A 14,956-nucleotide genomic window follows, 5' to 3' on the forward strand; every position below is an offset into this window, starting at 1 on the left:
CTTTGTACTCGGCGAGTCCCCAATTAAATAGTCAGATGCCTCCCTGAATACTATCTATGCATGTTAATGTGGTTTATAGTTTGATAGAACAACCCCCATATCAGACCAAGAATAAAAATCATCACAAACTGAGAAACGTGAATCAAAGCACATTTAATATGTAATTTCTTGAAATGTAATGAATTTGAAACAATTTAGAGATCTTTCATTTCAAGAAAATCGACATGGTTAAAGGTTGTGCCATGAACGTTACACACAACAGCAGGAAGGAAAAAACAAAGTATAACAATGACCTTAAAAAAAAATAGATATTACTTTTTGCTTCACAGTGTTTACAGGAACAGTCACTTAAGAATATAAAATACATAAATTAAGTTTGACATTTCAGTACAAGTTCACAATGGTCATTCTATGTGTAAGCATTAAAACAATGTAGAGGCATCTGAGACGCCACTCCGAGGAAGCCTAGTTTTGTTTGTTTGAATGCTCACAATCAAAGGCCAGTCACAGCATTAAAAAAAAGTATATATTTCAAGGTCATTTGTTAACAAAGGCCTTCAGAACGTTTTGAGATATGCTGGATGATGGAAGATGCAAAATTCATGTGTGGTGGGTTTAAAAAAAAAAAAAAAAAGATAGGTTGTGAACAAGTTTCACAACTCCAGGACACTTTCAGACCGTTTTCGGTGCCCTCGTTTACTCCCAAGACATACATAAGCAGTAATCACCAGACAAAGTGAGTGCAAGCCCTTTACTTGAAACATTTAATTGCTTTATTGCCAGGGTCAGGACCAACGTGTAAACCAAACTGGACTACATTTTTGAGAAGACTCATCATGTAGTCATAAAGGCAAATCTTTTCTTGTTTGGACTCTGCTGGTTAATGTTCTGTTCTCTGTACAGCCTTGGCCTTTCTAATACTGGGCAGTGAGAAAGATTTCCTTCCAATTTGAGCAGATCTTTACCAGTGAGTTCTGAGCAGGTGGACATCAGTTTTAAAATAAGGTATCATCTCTGCAAACCCTTCCCTTACGGTTGTAAATTCCAGTTAACCACCCCTGAACCAAAACACAAACATTAGGCCAATGAAATCCTTTGTTTTATATGTTTCAGGATAAGCAGTAAATCAGAATCTTGCAAATTGCAAACCGCACCCCCGTGTCATCTGTACATCTGATAAAAGCAACTTGGCTTTTATAATTTAGGTCAGTGTTCATAAAGCGATCAATGAGGCAAAATCAAAAAGAAAAGGTACTGATGATAAAGAAAAAAAGAAAATCACCCACCATGACATAAACCACCAAATAAAAACGTTTTTAAACATTGTACAGTGTATATTTGCTACATAGGCCAATTCTGTGCTACTTCTTTCTAAATACAACATGAAGTAAAAAAAAATCCAACAATATACCAATATGTGGTGTTTATGTACAGCACAATCAAGTTGTTACATACTACATTTCTAGAAAACAATGTTAAAAAACCATCCAACTATAAAGGCAACAATAATTCTGTACTATTGGATTAGTTCATTAAATTGAATTTTACGTAAATGTACAAATGCTACAACAACATGTTGCACGTGTAGCCACGTTTGCTACAAAAGCTTTGGTTTTAATGGCAGCACCATCACTTTATGAACACTTTATCTAAACTATCTTTGTTTCCTTTCAAATTAAAGAATGTTTTTTCTTAAGTTTCACATCCTTGATTTCGAGGAGAGAAAGGCTTTTAACAAATAATATATCTTTTCAAAGGAAAGGCTGTACAGAATTAATAATTGGCTTTCACACAAATCGTAATTTCAGACAGTAATCCATAAAAAAACATCAATACTATACTCAGCAGACAGCTGTAATGTGATGTAATTGTGAGGTTTTCACCTGTTTTATATTGTACAAGGACAGTCCAAACTCATTATAGGAATGCATTTGCTGTATTTAAATTAATTTAATTGACACTTCACAAACGGATCACAAAAGCCGTTACTAACCAGTCGTTTTCCCATTCTGTTTATTTTCTCTAATATGTTGTGCATGAGGAGCGTTTTGTTTTTCCTGCAGGCTTTATCATCCATGGCGATGATAAAAATGTTTGAGCACAGGATCTGAAGAGCAATATCTTTTGGTGACTCACGCTGTGTGGTTAAGAAGCTGTCTGCAGTCTGGTTCAGCACATTAAATGCTCTTTGAGAAAGGGGGCGATACATCATGCACAAGGCACCTCAGAAGATGACTAGTTGATTGTAAACATGACCACCACTTTGCGACTAACATAAAACCCTACTGTTTAAAACCTGTGCCAGACTAAAGTAACAGAATTCACGTTGAATTTCTCTTAAGTCTCTTCCCTTTTTTAATGCCAACATCCAATTTAACAGTCAAATGCTACAGATTAGGCTTATTAGCGTGTATAGAATTTTTTTATTATTATTTTTAAATCTCACTATGAAAATGGCTTGTTATATTTCATGTTTTGCTTAAGATGTAACCTGTACTTCAGCCACAACCCTACCAGGGAGATATCCTACACTAGATCTGTCTTCCAAACAGTCAAATTCACCGACTTGCATTTGGATTCAAAATTATCCTGTGACATACATACTGCTTCAGACTGAAAAGACGTAGGACGATGTCACAAAGGCAAGGTCTGGAGTTGGAATTCAGACTCTAGATACAGACCCCTCTCTATTCCTCAGCCCGAAACGAATTAAAGTGACTTGACTGATGTATCGAAACCGATCTGTTTTTGTTCCTTTGGTCTTGTCTCCTTTCTTGCCTGCCACGTCTGGGCTGGCACGGAACTTATTACTTTGAAATATGCCGTCTTGTAGGAGTTCAGAAAAGTGGCAGTTTCAAATTCCAGTGTTTTCCGAGACTGAAGTGTGTGTGTGTGAGGTTAAAGGTGTTGTACACGGGAGTGACAAGACAGTTGAAGAGAGATCCTGAAAAGGCGCTAATTACAATGCCCTGAGTACAATTTCTCATCGGCCCTATTTACATCCACCCAGACTGCTCACACCCCAGCTATCTCCTATGAAGTAATTTACTTTTGTGTTAAATAATGCTCTTTAAGCAGCTTACATTCAAACCGCTCATCCTTCCAGCCCTTATGACAGGGTGGAGAGAAATCGCTCGGAAATAAACTGTACATATCAGATGCGCAGCCTCCTGGGTCAGTTCTGTATATAACTAAGTACACTTTATTAATCCCCTTGTTGTCTCCACAGTAATGTAGAACCACTGACACCATCTTTCTCAGAGCTGACTGCATTTCAGTTTTCGGTATACTGAATCCTCACCTTTCAACCACAGGCTTCTAAAATAAAGTGCTGTATCGTAATTTGATCCCTCCATGGAATTGAAGATGACCGGTTAAAGCAATACTGGGTAATGGCTTTAAACATACATCACCTGGATACAAAATAATAAAAATATTCTCAACATTTTGGCCTCCACAAAAGTCAAATCTATATATAAATGTGTATACCCTTGTTGAAAGTATTCACACCCTTTATTTGAAACCAAACTGTTAATTCATTAAATTAGTGTAATAAACATTGTTCTTTAAACTATATTTCTTTATGAATAATATATTTTCAGCTTGTTGGCCATTGGAAAGTGTAAGGAATGCAGACGGCTGAACTCTGTTAAGACGTTGAGACTTTTGTCTCCTGCTCCACAGAAACCAAACTGAAGTCTGTAAGATTGCAAAACTGTCTGTAAGTTACAAAACTATCTAGAAGGATTGAGGGTCAGGTGTAGCTAAAAAGTGTGTGGAGGGATGGGTTGCCACAGAGAGGAGACAAGGAGGATAATGGGATTGTTCTGATTTGTCTTCTTGTATCGTCTCTTCCATGTCCCAACATTTTGTAATAAATTGATCACAAAAAGAACTATCCAGAAGGATATATGTTTTAGAAAGAATGAGAAGTCTGTCTCATTATTGTACCAGGTGCAGCAGCGTGCTTCGGAGAAAGTCTGTTAATTAATCAAGCTGACTTACTACGAAAAAGCAACAAGGACAAACTGGTAGTTAAGCGACATCAAAGGGCTGCACGCGATAAGTAGCCATGAAGTAAGGCAAAATATTGTGATTGTGTGACCTCCTGACTGGAGACTCTTAGAATGTATACACCTATCTTTTACTGCTATAAAACCGCTTGTGATCTTTTGTTCGTAGAGACTGCCTGGACAGGTGTGAATGAACACTCTTGGGTGTGATCAACGCAGTGACTTCTTCCTTGTCTGACTCTCAAACGATTCAAAATGAAGGGTGTGAAGACATAACTACAATGATGTATGTACACTCACCTAAAGGATTATTAGGAACACCTGTTCAATTTCTCATTAATTCAATTATCTAACCAACCAATCACATGGCAGTTGCTTCAATGCATTTAGGGGTGTGGTCCTGGTCAAGACAATCTCCTGAACTCCAAACTGAATGTCTGAATGGGAAAGAAGGGTGATTTAAGCAATTTTGAGCGTGGCATGGTTGTTGGTGCCAGACGGGCCGGTCTTAGTATTTCACAATCTGCTCAGTTACTGGGATTTTCACGCACAACCATTTCTAGGGTTTACAAAGAATGGTGTGAAAAGGGAAAAACATCCAGTATGAGGCAGTCCTGTGGGCGAAAATGCCTTGTTGATGCTAGAGGTCAGAGGAGAATGGGCCGACTGATTCAAGCTGATAGAAGAGCAACTTTGACTGAAATAACCACTCGTTACAACCGAGGTATGCAGCAAAGCATTTGTGAAGCCACAACACGTACAACCTTGAGGCGGATGGGCTACAACAGCAGAAGACCCCACCGGGTACCACTCATCTCCACTACAAATAGGAAAAAGAGGCTACAATTTGCACAAGCTCACCAAAATGGGACAGTTGAAGACTGGAAAAATGTTGCCTGGTCTGATGAGTCTCGCTTTCTGTTGAGACATTCAGATGGTAGAGTCAGAATTTGGCGTAAACAGAATGAGAACATGGATCCATCATGCCTTGTTACCACTGTGCAGGCTGGTGGTGGTGGTGTAATGGTGTGGGGGATGTTTTCTTGGCACACTTTAGGCCCCTTAGTGCCAATTGGGCATCGTTTAAATGCCACGGCCTACCTGAGCATTGTTTCTGACCATGTCCATCCCTTTATGACCACCATGTACCCATCCTCTGATGGCTACTTCCAGCAGGATAATGCACCAAAGGTCGAATCATTTCAAATTGGTTTCTTGAACATGACAATGAGTTCACTGTACTAAACTGGCCCCCACAGTCACCAGATCTCAACCCAATAGAGCATCTTTGGGATGTGGTGGAACGGGAGCTTTGTGCCCTGGATGTGCATCCCACAAATCTCCATCAACTGCAAGATGCTATCCTATCAAGATGGGCCAACATTTCTAAAGAATGCTTTCAGCACCTTGTTGAATCAATGCCACGTAGAATTAAGGCAGTTCTGAAGGCGAAAGGGGGTCAAACACAGTATTAGTATGGTGTTCCTAATAATCCTTTAGGTGAGTGTATGTATATATATATATATATATATATATATATAAGTAGTAATGTAAAATGGCCACAAGCTGAGAATGACGAATATAAAAAAAAATGCAAAATGAGAATGAAATGAAAGTCTCTTTTTTATTTGTTCATTAGCTATGGAACTGAATCTAAATACAGTACTGCTGGATATTTGGTTATCTGTTTTTGACAACTGAAACACTGGGTGGAATGCATATCCTTTATAAGACCTACCACACACACACCTATGTACTGAGAAGTGCTGTTACACCAGTAAGAAGTAAACCACTGAAACAGTCATTGAGGCTAAGTAAGAAGACAATATTTGAAAAACAGTCCCAATGGCAAGTCACAAAAATATTTAGGCACAAGCACACGGGTATCTTTGGAGAAACTGAGAACATTTAAAAGAGGGTTTAAAGTACTGTTTTGTTAAACAGCTGAATTCCACCAACAATAATTGAACATTAGTGGTCTAATTCATTGGCCAGTTTGTGGGGCTCTCTACTCCTACTGGGGCAGCTGTTGAGAGGGGTGCGTTGATTGAATCCTGAGCCATGACACCTTGCGTCTGAAGTGAACAGGTATACAATATTGACACACAGCAAAGCAATGTATCAATAAAGCCTTCGACACCGACCATTTCTGGAGGGACGTAATGAGAAGGAGCATGAAATGACATTCAGGAAACAAAGACATCAGAGCATTGATCTAGAAGCATTAAAGCAAGGTACCTAGAGCAATAGTAACAGTAAAGAAGGGTAACTTAAACAGCAAGTCCAATGCTGGGGGCATTTTGAGATAAAGATATTGCTGTAGGCATTATTTATGTTTTCATAAATTATCTATGCAAAAATACAAACTGAAGTACTATCACTTACACGGAAAGTAAGTGGTAAGTTACCAGCACAAGGGAAGTAACACATTTGCTGTCCTGCACACTGATAAAACTGCCACTATCCTTCCATCTAGAAACGTACAGCAGAGGCCAAGTGAATCTGACTTGATGGCATACAAAAGCAAAAGAAATGACACTTGCACATGTAAGCTTCAATGAGTTATACATTTTTTATGGATCCAAACAAGCCACAGAACATGACACATGACTGAGAGATGGTGAGAAAACCGGTTACCAAACGTACACTGTCGGACCAGCATGTTTCAGCCTGACACTTTGGAGTATAAATGGAATGTCTTGTTTTTGTTGGAAAAGTTGCTCCCTTTTTTAAAAAGGTCGAGGGAGAAGGTCCTTCCAGCTGATGTAAACGACACAGCCTGTGTGCAACACGTTGGCTGTCAGTGAATAATATTCAATCCACCAACCTAAGGAATGTAGGAAAATCTAGTCTCCACTGTCGATCAAGGCATTAAGCGACCTGCAGCACCTTTGTTAGTTACTAATAGTACCATTTGGTCAAAGAAAGTATATTTTTTCCAATAATTAATTGGAGATATGTTCTTATAAATTCACAGATTTCTCTGTCTCTTTCTTTGTAAACAATAATCTAACTGCTGCTGTATGTTTAGTTGAACTCACTGCCATTTCTCACAACCACTTTTAAATCAACTAAAATAATTCTGACCACTCCATGTGTTTGGTTTCTCCATGTATTAAAAAAGTAAATATTATGTATTAGTATAAGTAGCTTATTACAGTACAACACAGCAGACCCTATCTACCTAGAGCCCCTTTATAAAATGATATATTTTATATACTTAGCTTGAGAAGTTGAGAAAAGCTGTGTGTGATAAGTATCAAGTACAAAGATAAAAATCAAGTACAAATTGATTCAGATGTATAACTAGATGTATTTCTCTTGTTTTCAAATTTTAGGTAAGAAGTAATAATCTGGAACAAGATTTTATCTGAATAACAAACTGTAGCGATTTCTGAATGGCAACATAATTAGTTATCATAAAATTAATCTATTCTTTTTTTGAGGTCTTTGATGAAAACCCAGATCATTCTATTTTATTTCCACCTATTAGTTATCTTAACTTTGGAAAACTTCAGAGGTATATTCTTTTTCTGTTAAAAAAATATATGTACTGCATATACATACATATATAGTTCTAGGCATCTTTTGTCTGACTGGTCCATAAGTTAAGATATAAAAATAGCTGCCCCCCCAAATACATCAATAACCTTCAAGAAGGCATAAAAAAGGTTCGAGAATTGTATGATTGAATTAAAAATGTACGCACATTTACACAGGCTCTTGGTTCGAAACAAATGACAGTGCCACAGCCAGATTCATTGGAATAAAACGCTGACCTCTGGGTAAGATTAAGATATGTGAGCTTTTGAAGAGATCTGGAGAAAGGTAATCATCCCATGTGAGGAATACTATAGAAATCCCTTAATGGTGTGTTAAGTGCCCAAATAGTTTGGTGACTTGCTTAGTTTTGTTTTGGCCTTGAGAGGTCACATCCAATCGGGCAAACGCTGACAAACCTCTCCCCACCGTGGGGGCCGGCTCAGTCCCCAGAGCCGTCTTGGGAAACCTTGAGGAAGATGTCATCTTGTGACAGATGACTCTCAAAGCTCTCAAAGTACGTGCTGTTGCTGCCGCCGCTGCTGCTGCAGCTACTGCCCAGGAAGGTGCCCACCGCCCGGCCCTGCCGCGCATGACCCACCGCGTCGCTGAACACCTTGTTGATCTGCTCCTCGGAAGGCATCCACCAGTCCGGGTTTGAGGCACAGTGCATTCGGATGAACTCTGCGGGGGGAAGACATAGAAGAGGATTCAGTCCCCGTTTGCGGCAAATCTCATCCACAGAGCTTAATGTCCGTTTTCGCGATCTCTACTGTGTGTCGGTGTAAATCTGTGACAAAGAAAACGCATACACATTCCAAAAATTTCTGTTAGGATGCAAATGACGGATTAAAATCAAACGAGGGGAAAATTCCTTGAAGACATCCGATCTGAAGGTCGGCATTTCAAATTGAAAATGCTCTTCTGCAGGAGCTCAGAGCGCAAAACTGACTGTCAGATGTAGATTTGAGATAAGTGAAGAGATTTGTGGAGCTCATTAGTAAGGGCAGGAGTAATGCTTCAAACATGTATGTGAATTAGAAATATCTGGAAAACAGCAGGATCGCACGAGAGGAGAATCAAAGCAGGGATGTGTAACTAGTGAGGACCACAGAGATGAACATTAGGCTGCTCTTTCAAATTTATATCAACGACCAAACTCTGAAAAGGTAGTAAACATGATACATTTGAATATAATAAAAGTATCTTGAAAATTAAGCAAAAAGGCAGGAAAGTGTAACATGCTGATCCCAGCTCTACCGAAGATGTTGCCGTACCTCTGAGGCATGTGACTTTAACTGGGTTTAGAGGGCGTCTCTCGGGGCCGGCATCTCCCATCTGCACGGACCTCTTCCTCTTCCCCAGCCCGCACGAATACTTCAGCTCATCTGTGGTGAACACAAACCGAATCAGGTAGCGCAGGAGCCGGCGGCCATCTTTCTTGGAGGAGTTCACCGCCTCGTCCCACTGCTTATTGGTGATGTAAACAGGATAGTTGCCCAGCAGCTGCTTACTTCCCTAAACACCAAGAGAACGACCAGTGTTAGAGAACCTATAGTTTGCCTATAAAAATAGTATCCATTTGTTGTGTTAGGTAATAAATGTTATAACAATTAACATGGTGAAAACATTTCAAGCTGATTGCCCTATCTGAAGAGCCATAAGTTAACTTCACCACCATATTAACCCCTTTAAAAACCCTAACAAACGTATCTACACCAGCGATAATGAGATTTCTATGCTCCAGCAATTTAACCTTGGAGTTTAAAAGCTGATTCTAATGAAAGTTAATTATTCTCTTCAATACATATTGTACGTTAACACACACATGTATACTATGTATATATAGCACAACAAAACAGCTCATATATTTAAGTATTCAAAATCCTGAAAGGACACAGTAAACACAAATAACTACTCAATTAAAATAATAAAACAAAACAGGTGAAGTGCAAGCTATTTTGGACAGAAAACAGAAGGCCTTTACTCAAAGAGCTGTGGTTGTCAAGAACAAAGTGCCTAACCAGCTGGAAGCAGGTTCACTGGGATCCTTCTTAAATGCAGCTCATTCAAGTATTTGAATTAATAAGCTTCTAGCAATTAAGAAGAAAATAAATGAGTAGTAGAACCTCCTTGTTCTTAAACTTTTTTCTCAAGCCCCAAAGAAACAATTTTATGGTGCGTAGAGAGTGTGGCAAATCAAAACTGTGCAGTAGGACTGCTGCATGCTACAAGACCATTTTTAAATTAATAGTCGGCCCAGATCAGGGCAGTATCAGTTGGAGTAAGAAGAAAACCACAGAACGTAAAAGTTAAAACCACAAAAGTACGCTTTTCACTCGATTTCCGCCTCTTCTGCAATAAAGAGCCTGCCCTTCACAAAACAAAACCCTGTCTTATGTATTTAAAAAAAAACAGATGACAGTTTCTATATAATTCAACAGTAAAAGCCCATTCTACAGGAAACACAATAATCCACAATGCTCATTCCCCATTACTGTGTAACATCTTTTACCTTGAAGGTCTTAAGGCACACAAACCTGTACAAGTTAGTCAATCTCAATTTGAAATATGAACATATTCTCTGAGCAATTATTTTATACACACTGGCTATAATGCAGAGAATTCTTCAATCTCTTCACATTATATTGTAACGACCCGGGGGGTTCTGGCCATGACAGGGACTCGACCCCATTCTCCCGCACCACAATGCAGTGATCTTACTGCATCCCTAAAAGGCCCAGGCCCCTTAGCGAGGCTCAAGATCGCTACACTACTCCCCCCTGTTGCTACAGTGCGCCCTCGCACTGCTCTTCCATCTCCTCACTGAGAATGGCCTGACGCAGGCTCGTTTCACGCACATTATCAACCAACCTGACATTGCTTTGTCTGTTCAAATTTGATCTCTGCACTGTTAATTTATCCAGGGAAGACTACTTAACACTTACAATTAACCATCTACCAGACACTGCCCAAAATGCATCATCAGGAATGTACCAGAAATAATATGCAGAACAAAATGTGTACTCAAAAATAAAATATTCACAAAAATGTGTGGGTGCAGGCTAGTGTTTGTGAAAGAAATCAAGACCGTGATGAAGAGATCATGAGGTATATTCAAGCACAGGAAAAAGAAATTCAGTTCAGAAAGAAGAGTTGATTTTGTGATGAAGCAAGAAGCTTTCAAAATTACCCTCTTTACGTTCTTCAACAATTTGTCAATGTTTATCAACTCTCTGCAAAACATACTGCGATAATTCAAACACTTTCATCTTATTTTTGCAAGACATTGCTTCAGGAAAGCACAATTCAATATTAGGAAGGCCGCTGTGAGTTCACCTCTACCTTTCTGGACACAATCTCAAGGAAGCAAAACACTTAACCATGAGGTGACTCCCAATGGATAAGAACATGATTTGATTGGGATGCAAAAAAACACTCTGAGGACATTTAGGGGCCTTTTGGATGATCATGAAGAGCAGTAGGCCTGTTTAGGTCCTTACCTCCGTCAGCTGCTCCTCCGCTACCGGCTGCACAAACTGGTTATGATGCTGAAGCACTCTTTTGAAATAGTCTAAGACGTTCTGACAGGGCACTGCAAGGAGACAATTAAGACATCATCAGGAAACCCCATTAAGGAATGTTAATCTGTTTTCTTGCGAGCACTTCTGCTAAGAGTGAAAAATCCCAGCAGGTTTTTCACTATTCACATGCAGCACCTCTTCTGAGCTGCTTTACAGTAAGCTGCAACACACTTCCTGTTCAAATATCTGAATTTTAATTCACAGAAATCCTTCCTAACCCCATTCACTTTCATTATTATATTTGTATTTATAACTGTTAAGCCATTTTCTTTTCCTATCTTATGATTGAGGTTGTCTTATAGTTAACGCTTTTACATTTGTTTGATAAGATCCGATTGAGGGATAACACAATATTAAATCATATTTATATTTTCATTAAAATCCAGATTAATCACCTAGATGCCTACAATATCTGTCTAATGTTTGCCTCTGGTATTAATTTAAAACTCTGACACAATAGACACTGGGCAGTAAAAATAATAAAGAGACAAAGAAAGAATTACAACAAGAATGAAAGAACATGCATGATGTATCAATTCAGATGGGGTTATTTCAGCAGACAGATTAGTTGTTCTTGAGCTACCTCAACTTTAAAACCCGCTGTTGTTGTTTCTGATGCAAATAACATTTCAGGCTGTCTGCATATCATTTTGAAAAACAAAACCTTTGCCTACAAATCGCCTTCTTGAGGGTATATCACACAATCCATTTTAAAATTTCAAAGAGGCCACTAGTGCCAATGTGACAGTATTACAAAGATTGGGAACTTGGCAGCAACTGGGTGAGTGACTGAAATACATTTATAAGCACAGATTAATGTAATCACCACACAATGTGCTGTTAAGGCAAGTGGAGCAACCAGGGACGTTTTGTTGTAAATCCAATCATCTTTCTATTGAGGAAAAATGGTGTGTTTGCTCGCAGCATCCACAATTAGCTCCAACTCAGGACCTAAATAAAATGCATAAAAGGCCGTTTTCATTTACACTAGCAACAGTACGTTTTGTGGATTAGTATGAAATATGTCGCAGTGCAATTCAAATTAATTTGACACGTTCCATGAGGAAATAGAATTTAATAAACTCTTTAGATATGGAATTACAGAATCTGAGAAAAGTCTCTGCCGTTTCTGTGTTTAATTAGCAGGTGTTGTGGAATTTGCAAAGCTTTTTCTTCACAGGGACCCACCTCCAGGCCTTTTTAATCCCAAGTAAACTGCCTCAGAGGACTCATTTTGTGGAACAGAAAGCCCTGTAATTTCTTAATTGCTACTTCACCACACTAGACTATGTGATTCATCCACCAAAGTGTTGGCACGAAAAGGTAGTGCATAAATAACCCTTTTGATTCCAGGTCACCAGGCATTAACTGAAATCAAGCTGCATGTTTCAGATAGTAAAACAGTGTTAAATTGTGTCATTCAGCCATGAACCTGCGTGAGTATTCATTAAGAATTCACCAGGGTAATAGGATTCCCTTAAGAAATCTGTCTTTTTCCACACATACACTTTGCTTTGAAGGTTTTTCCACCCCCATTGTTGGTATCATTGTTAATGATACCTTTTTATTTGCATTCCTACAATTTACATAGTAATTACCACAGCACGTTACAGTAAACTTTTATAAAGGTAAGAGTTGTGATCTAATCAAGACAATAAACAGAATAAGGTGGAGTATTCCAATACGAATATCACAGCTAGCTAAGATTTTGGTGAAGTATTGTTTCTTTAATGAGCTATAACTCAATAAGTATCCTTCACATTTGAATACTTTGCCCCTTTGCTTGTTCTTTTCCAACACTGTCTATATAAAAGCTTTTGAGGGCCACGTGATCCCACTGTTCCACTTATTTCCACCTTCATCTATTGGAGTAGAAAGCACCTTTGGTTTCTGTGATCAGCCTGTTAAATTCAGATGGCACGCAGTACGCAGTGATAAAATATGCTACAGGACATCTGGCATCTGTGCTCCCAGCAGTGAGGAAGAGAGAAGCAGCTATGGCTGTCTCACCTCATCTCGCCGCGATCCCCTGACGAGAAGGTGCCAGGTGGAAACCCCAGGGTGGGCCCCGTCCTCCCGCGCTCATTCTACCAGTACTGGCACTGGGTGAATAGCAGATGTAGCTACAAGGTGAGATGTTTGGTTTTCCATGCGAGTTGCTACCACAATCTGGGTACACTAGATTTACTACTTATACTACTACACTTAATTGTAAACTGGGGTGAATGGGGACACAGGGGGTCAATGTGATCATGTGATGTTTGACCTTAAACCCCACGAGAAGGTACCCGCAGGAATAATACCTGGAACGCTGTCCAGTTTCCTCCGCAGCTCCTCGTTCTCCTGCTGGAGGGAGAGGACCTCCTGCTCCAGCTCCAGACAGCGCGGACAGCATCCCTCCTCTTCCTCCTCCTCCTCTGGTAGAGTGGACGAGGGGTGGCCGTGGGACTCGGAGGTGGTGGGCGATGTCCAGCCCCCCAGAGTGTGTGCCGGGGAGCTGGAGAGAGGGTCCATGTCGGTGGTGTGGCAGTAGTCCCCGGCGGAGCTCTGAGACGGCCGGTTACCGGCAATCAGGTAGCTCTGGAGGGACTCAGTGAAGACCCGCAGGAAGGCGGAGGTCTGGTGCTTCTTCTGCGCATACTGCAGCTCTGTGTCGAGGCTGTCCGGGGTCTCTATGTCGCTGGGGGCTCCCTTGCCCATCTGGCACGGTCCTAACCTCTCCATGTAGCACCCCTCCTCCTGCTTTATGTGCGGCATCATCGATGGCGGCGGTTTGGGGTCCAGGAACTTGCCGTTGTTGTTGAGGAGACTCAGGACCCGGCTGCACTGCTGGGCAAAGGCATCGAGTATCATGCGGTTTTCTATCAAAACAATAAAAACAGCCAGATCAATAAACATTCATTTAAGCTATGGTAGACAATAACAACACCCCCCCCCCCACACACACACCCACTCCCTCTAAATAGCATGTGTTAACAAGGACATAACACATTAGCTGCTCGACTTCCTGTGTAGCACATCCTGAGCTACAGGTAAACAAGCCACTGATTACCACACTGTAAAGGTCTTGAGACGTTGGTGCACACATTAATTGCGGTGGTGACAGCCACTGCAAGTCCTAAATGCAACAAAGTCTGAGAATGTAATTGCAAATGAACTCAAGGTTTTTTCCTTCATTGTTTAAACACAAAATGAAATGACTGATACCTTCCCCTCCCCAGGTATGTGTGCAGCTATGCAGAGCTGTTGTTTATTGCACTTGCTCTTTTCTCTGGATTATTTTCCTTCCTCTTGAGAACCAAATTGTTCACTGTTTTGGTTTTTAATACAATTAAAAACCCTGCAAATGATCTTGAGAAGACAGCCTGAGAATATATCTCATTCGGAGTGATGGAAGGTACCAGCAGGTGACAGTATAAATAGTCTCTATTATCTCACTTTGGGTTCGATTCTTTTTGTGTGTCTCTCACTGGAGAAGTAGACAAGGTTATGAATATTTTGAGCACAGATATGGTGTGCAACGGTGTGTGTACAGACACCTAACACATGCAAACAATCTTACTGACAGCTCCACCGGCAGTGTGATGATTAATGAAGTCTGCATGGCTGGTTTCTGCTCACAGTCAGGCAGCATTGTGGGAGGAAATGAGATCAGACCTCAGCCCCTCGCATTAACCAGATGGCTGCCCCAGATGTGAGAAGTTACATTACCTGTTGTAAAGCTGCTGAAGGTCTCAAAGCCGGGCAGTGTGTTTGTTTCATGTGTGGACAACTACAAACCATCAGATGAAACAACATTGGGCTTGTTATATAAGCAGC

At 40.2% G+C, this 14,956-nt stretch overlaps 1 protein-coding gene across 1 annotated transcript in view; it reads right to left on the reverse strand.

The window, feature by feature from the left end:
* Positions 1-134: 134 nt before the first annotated feature.
* bend4 (BEN domain containing 4) overlaps positions 135-14,956 on the reverse strand; it is a 28,864-nt gene continuing 14,042 nt past the window's right edge. Inside the window, exons 2-5 of the mRNA XM_066720599.1 lie at positions 13,441-13,998; positions 11,057-11,148; positions 8,831-9,071; positions 135-8,237 (exon numbers count right to left, since the gene is read on the reverse strand). Of these exons, the coding sequence (XP_066576696.1) occupies positions 7,996-8,237; positions 8,831-9,071; positions 11,057-11,148; positions 13,441-13,998 (1,133 nt within the window). The 3' untranslated portion in view covers positions 135-7,995. The remainder of the gene's footprint in view (positions 8,238-8,830; positions 9,072-11,056; positions 11,149-13,440; positions 13,999-14,956) is intronic.

The sequence above is a fragment of the Amia ocellicauda genome, chromosome 13 (genome assembly GCF_036373705.1).
Source record: "Amia ocellicauda isolate fAmiCal2 chromosome 13, fAmiCal2.hap1, whole genome shotgun sequence".
Classification (NCBI taxonomy): Eukaryota; Metazoa; Chordata; class Actinopteri; order Amiiformes; family Amiidae; genus Amia; species Amia ocellicauda.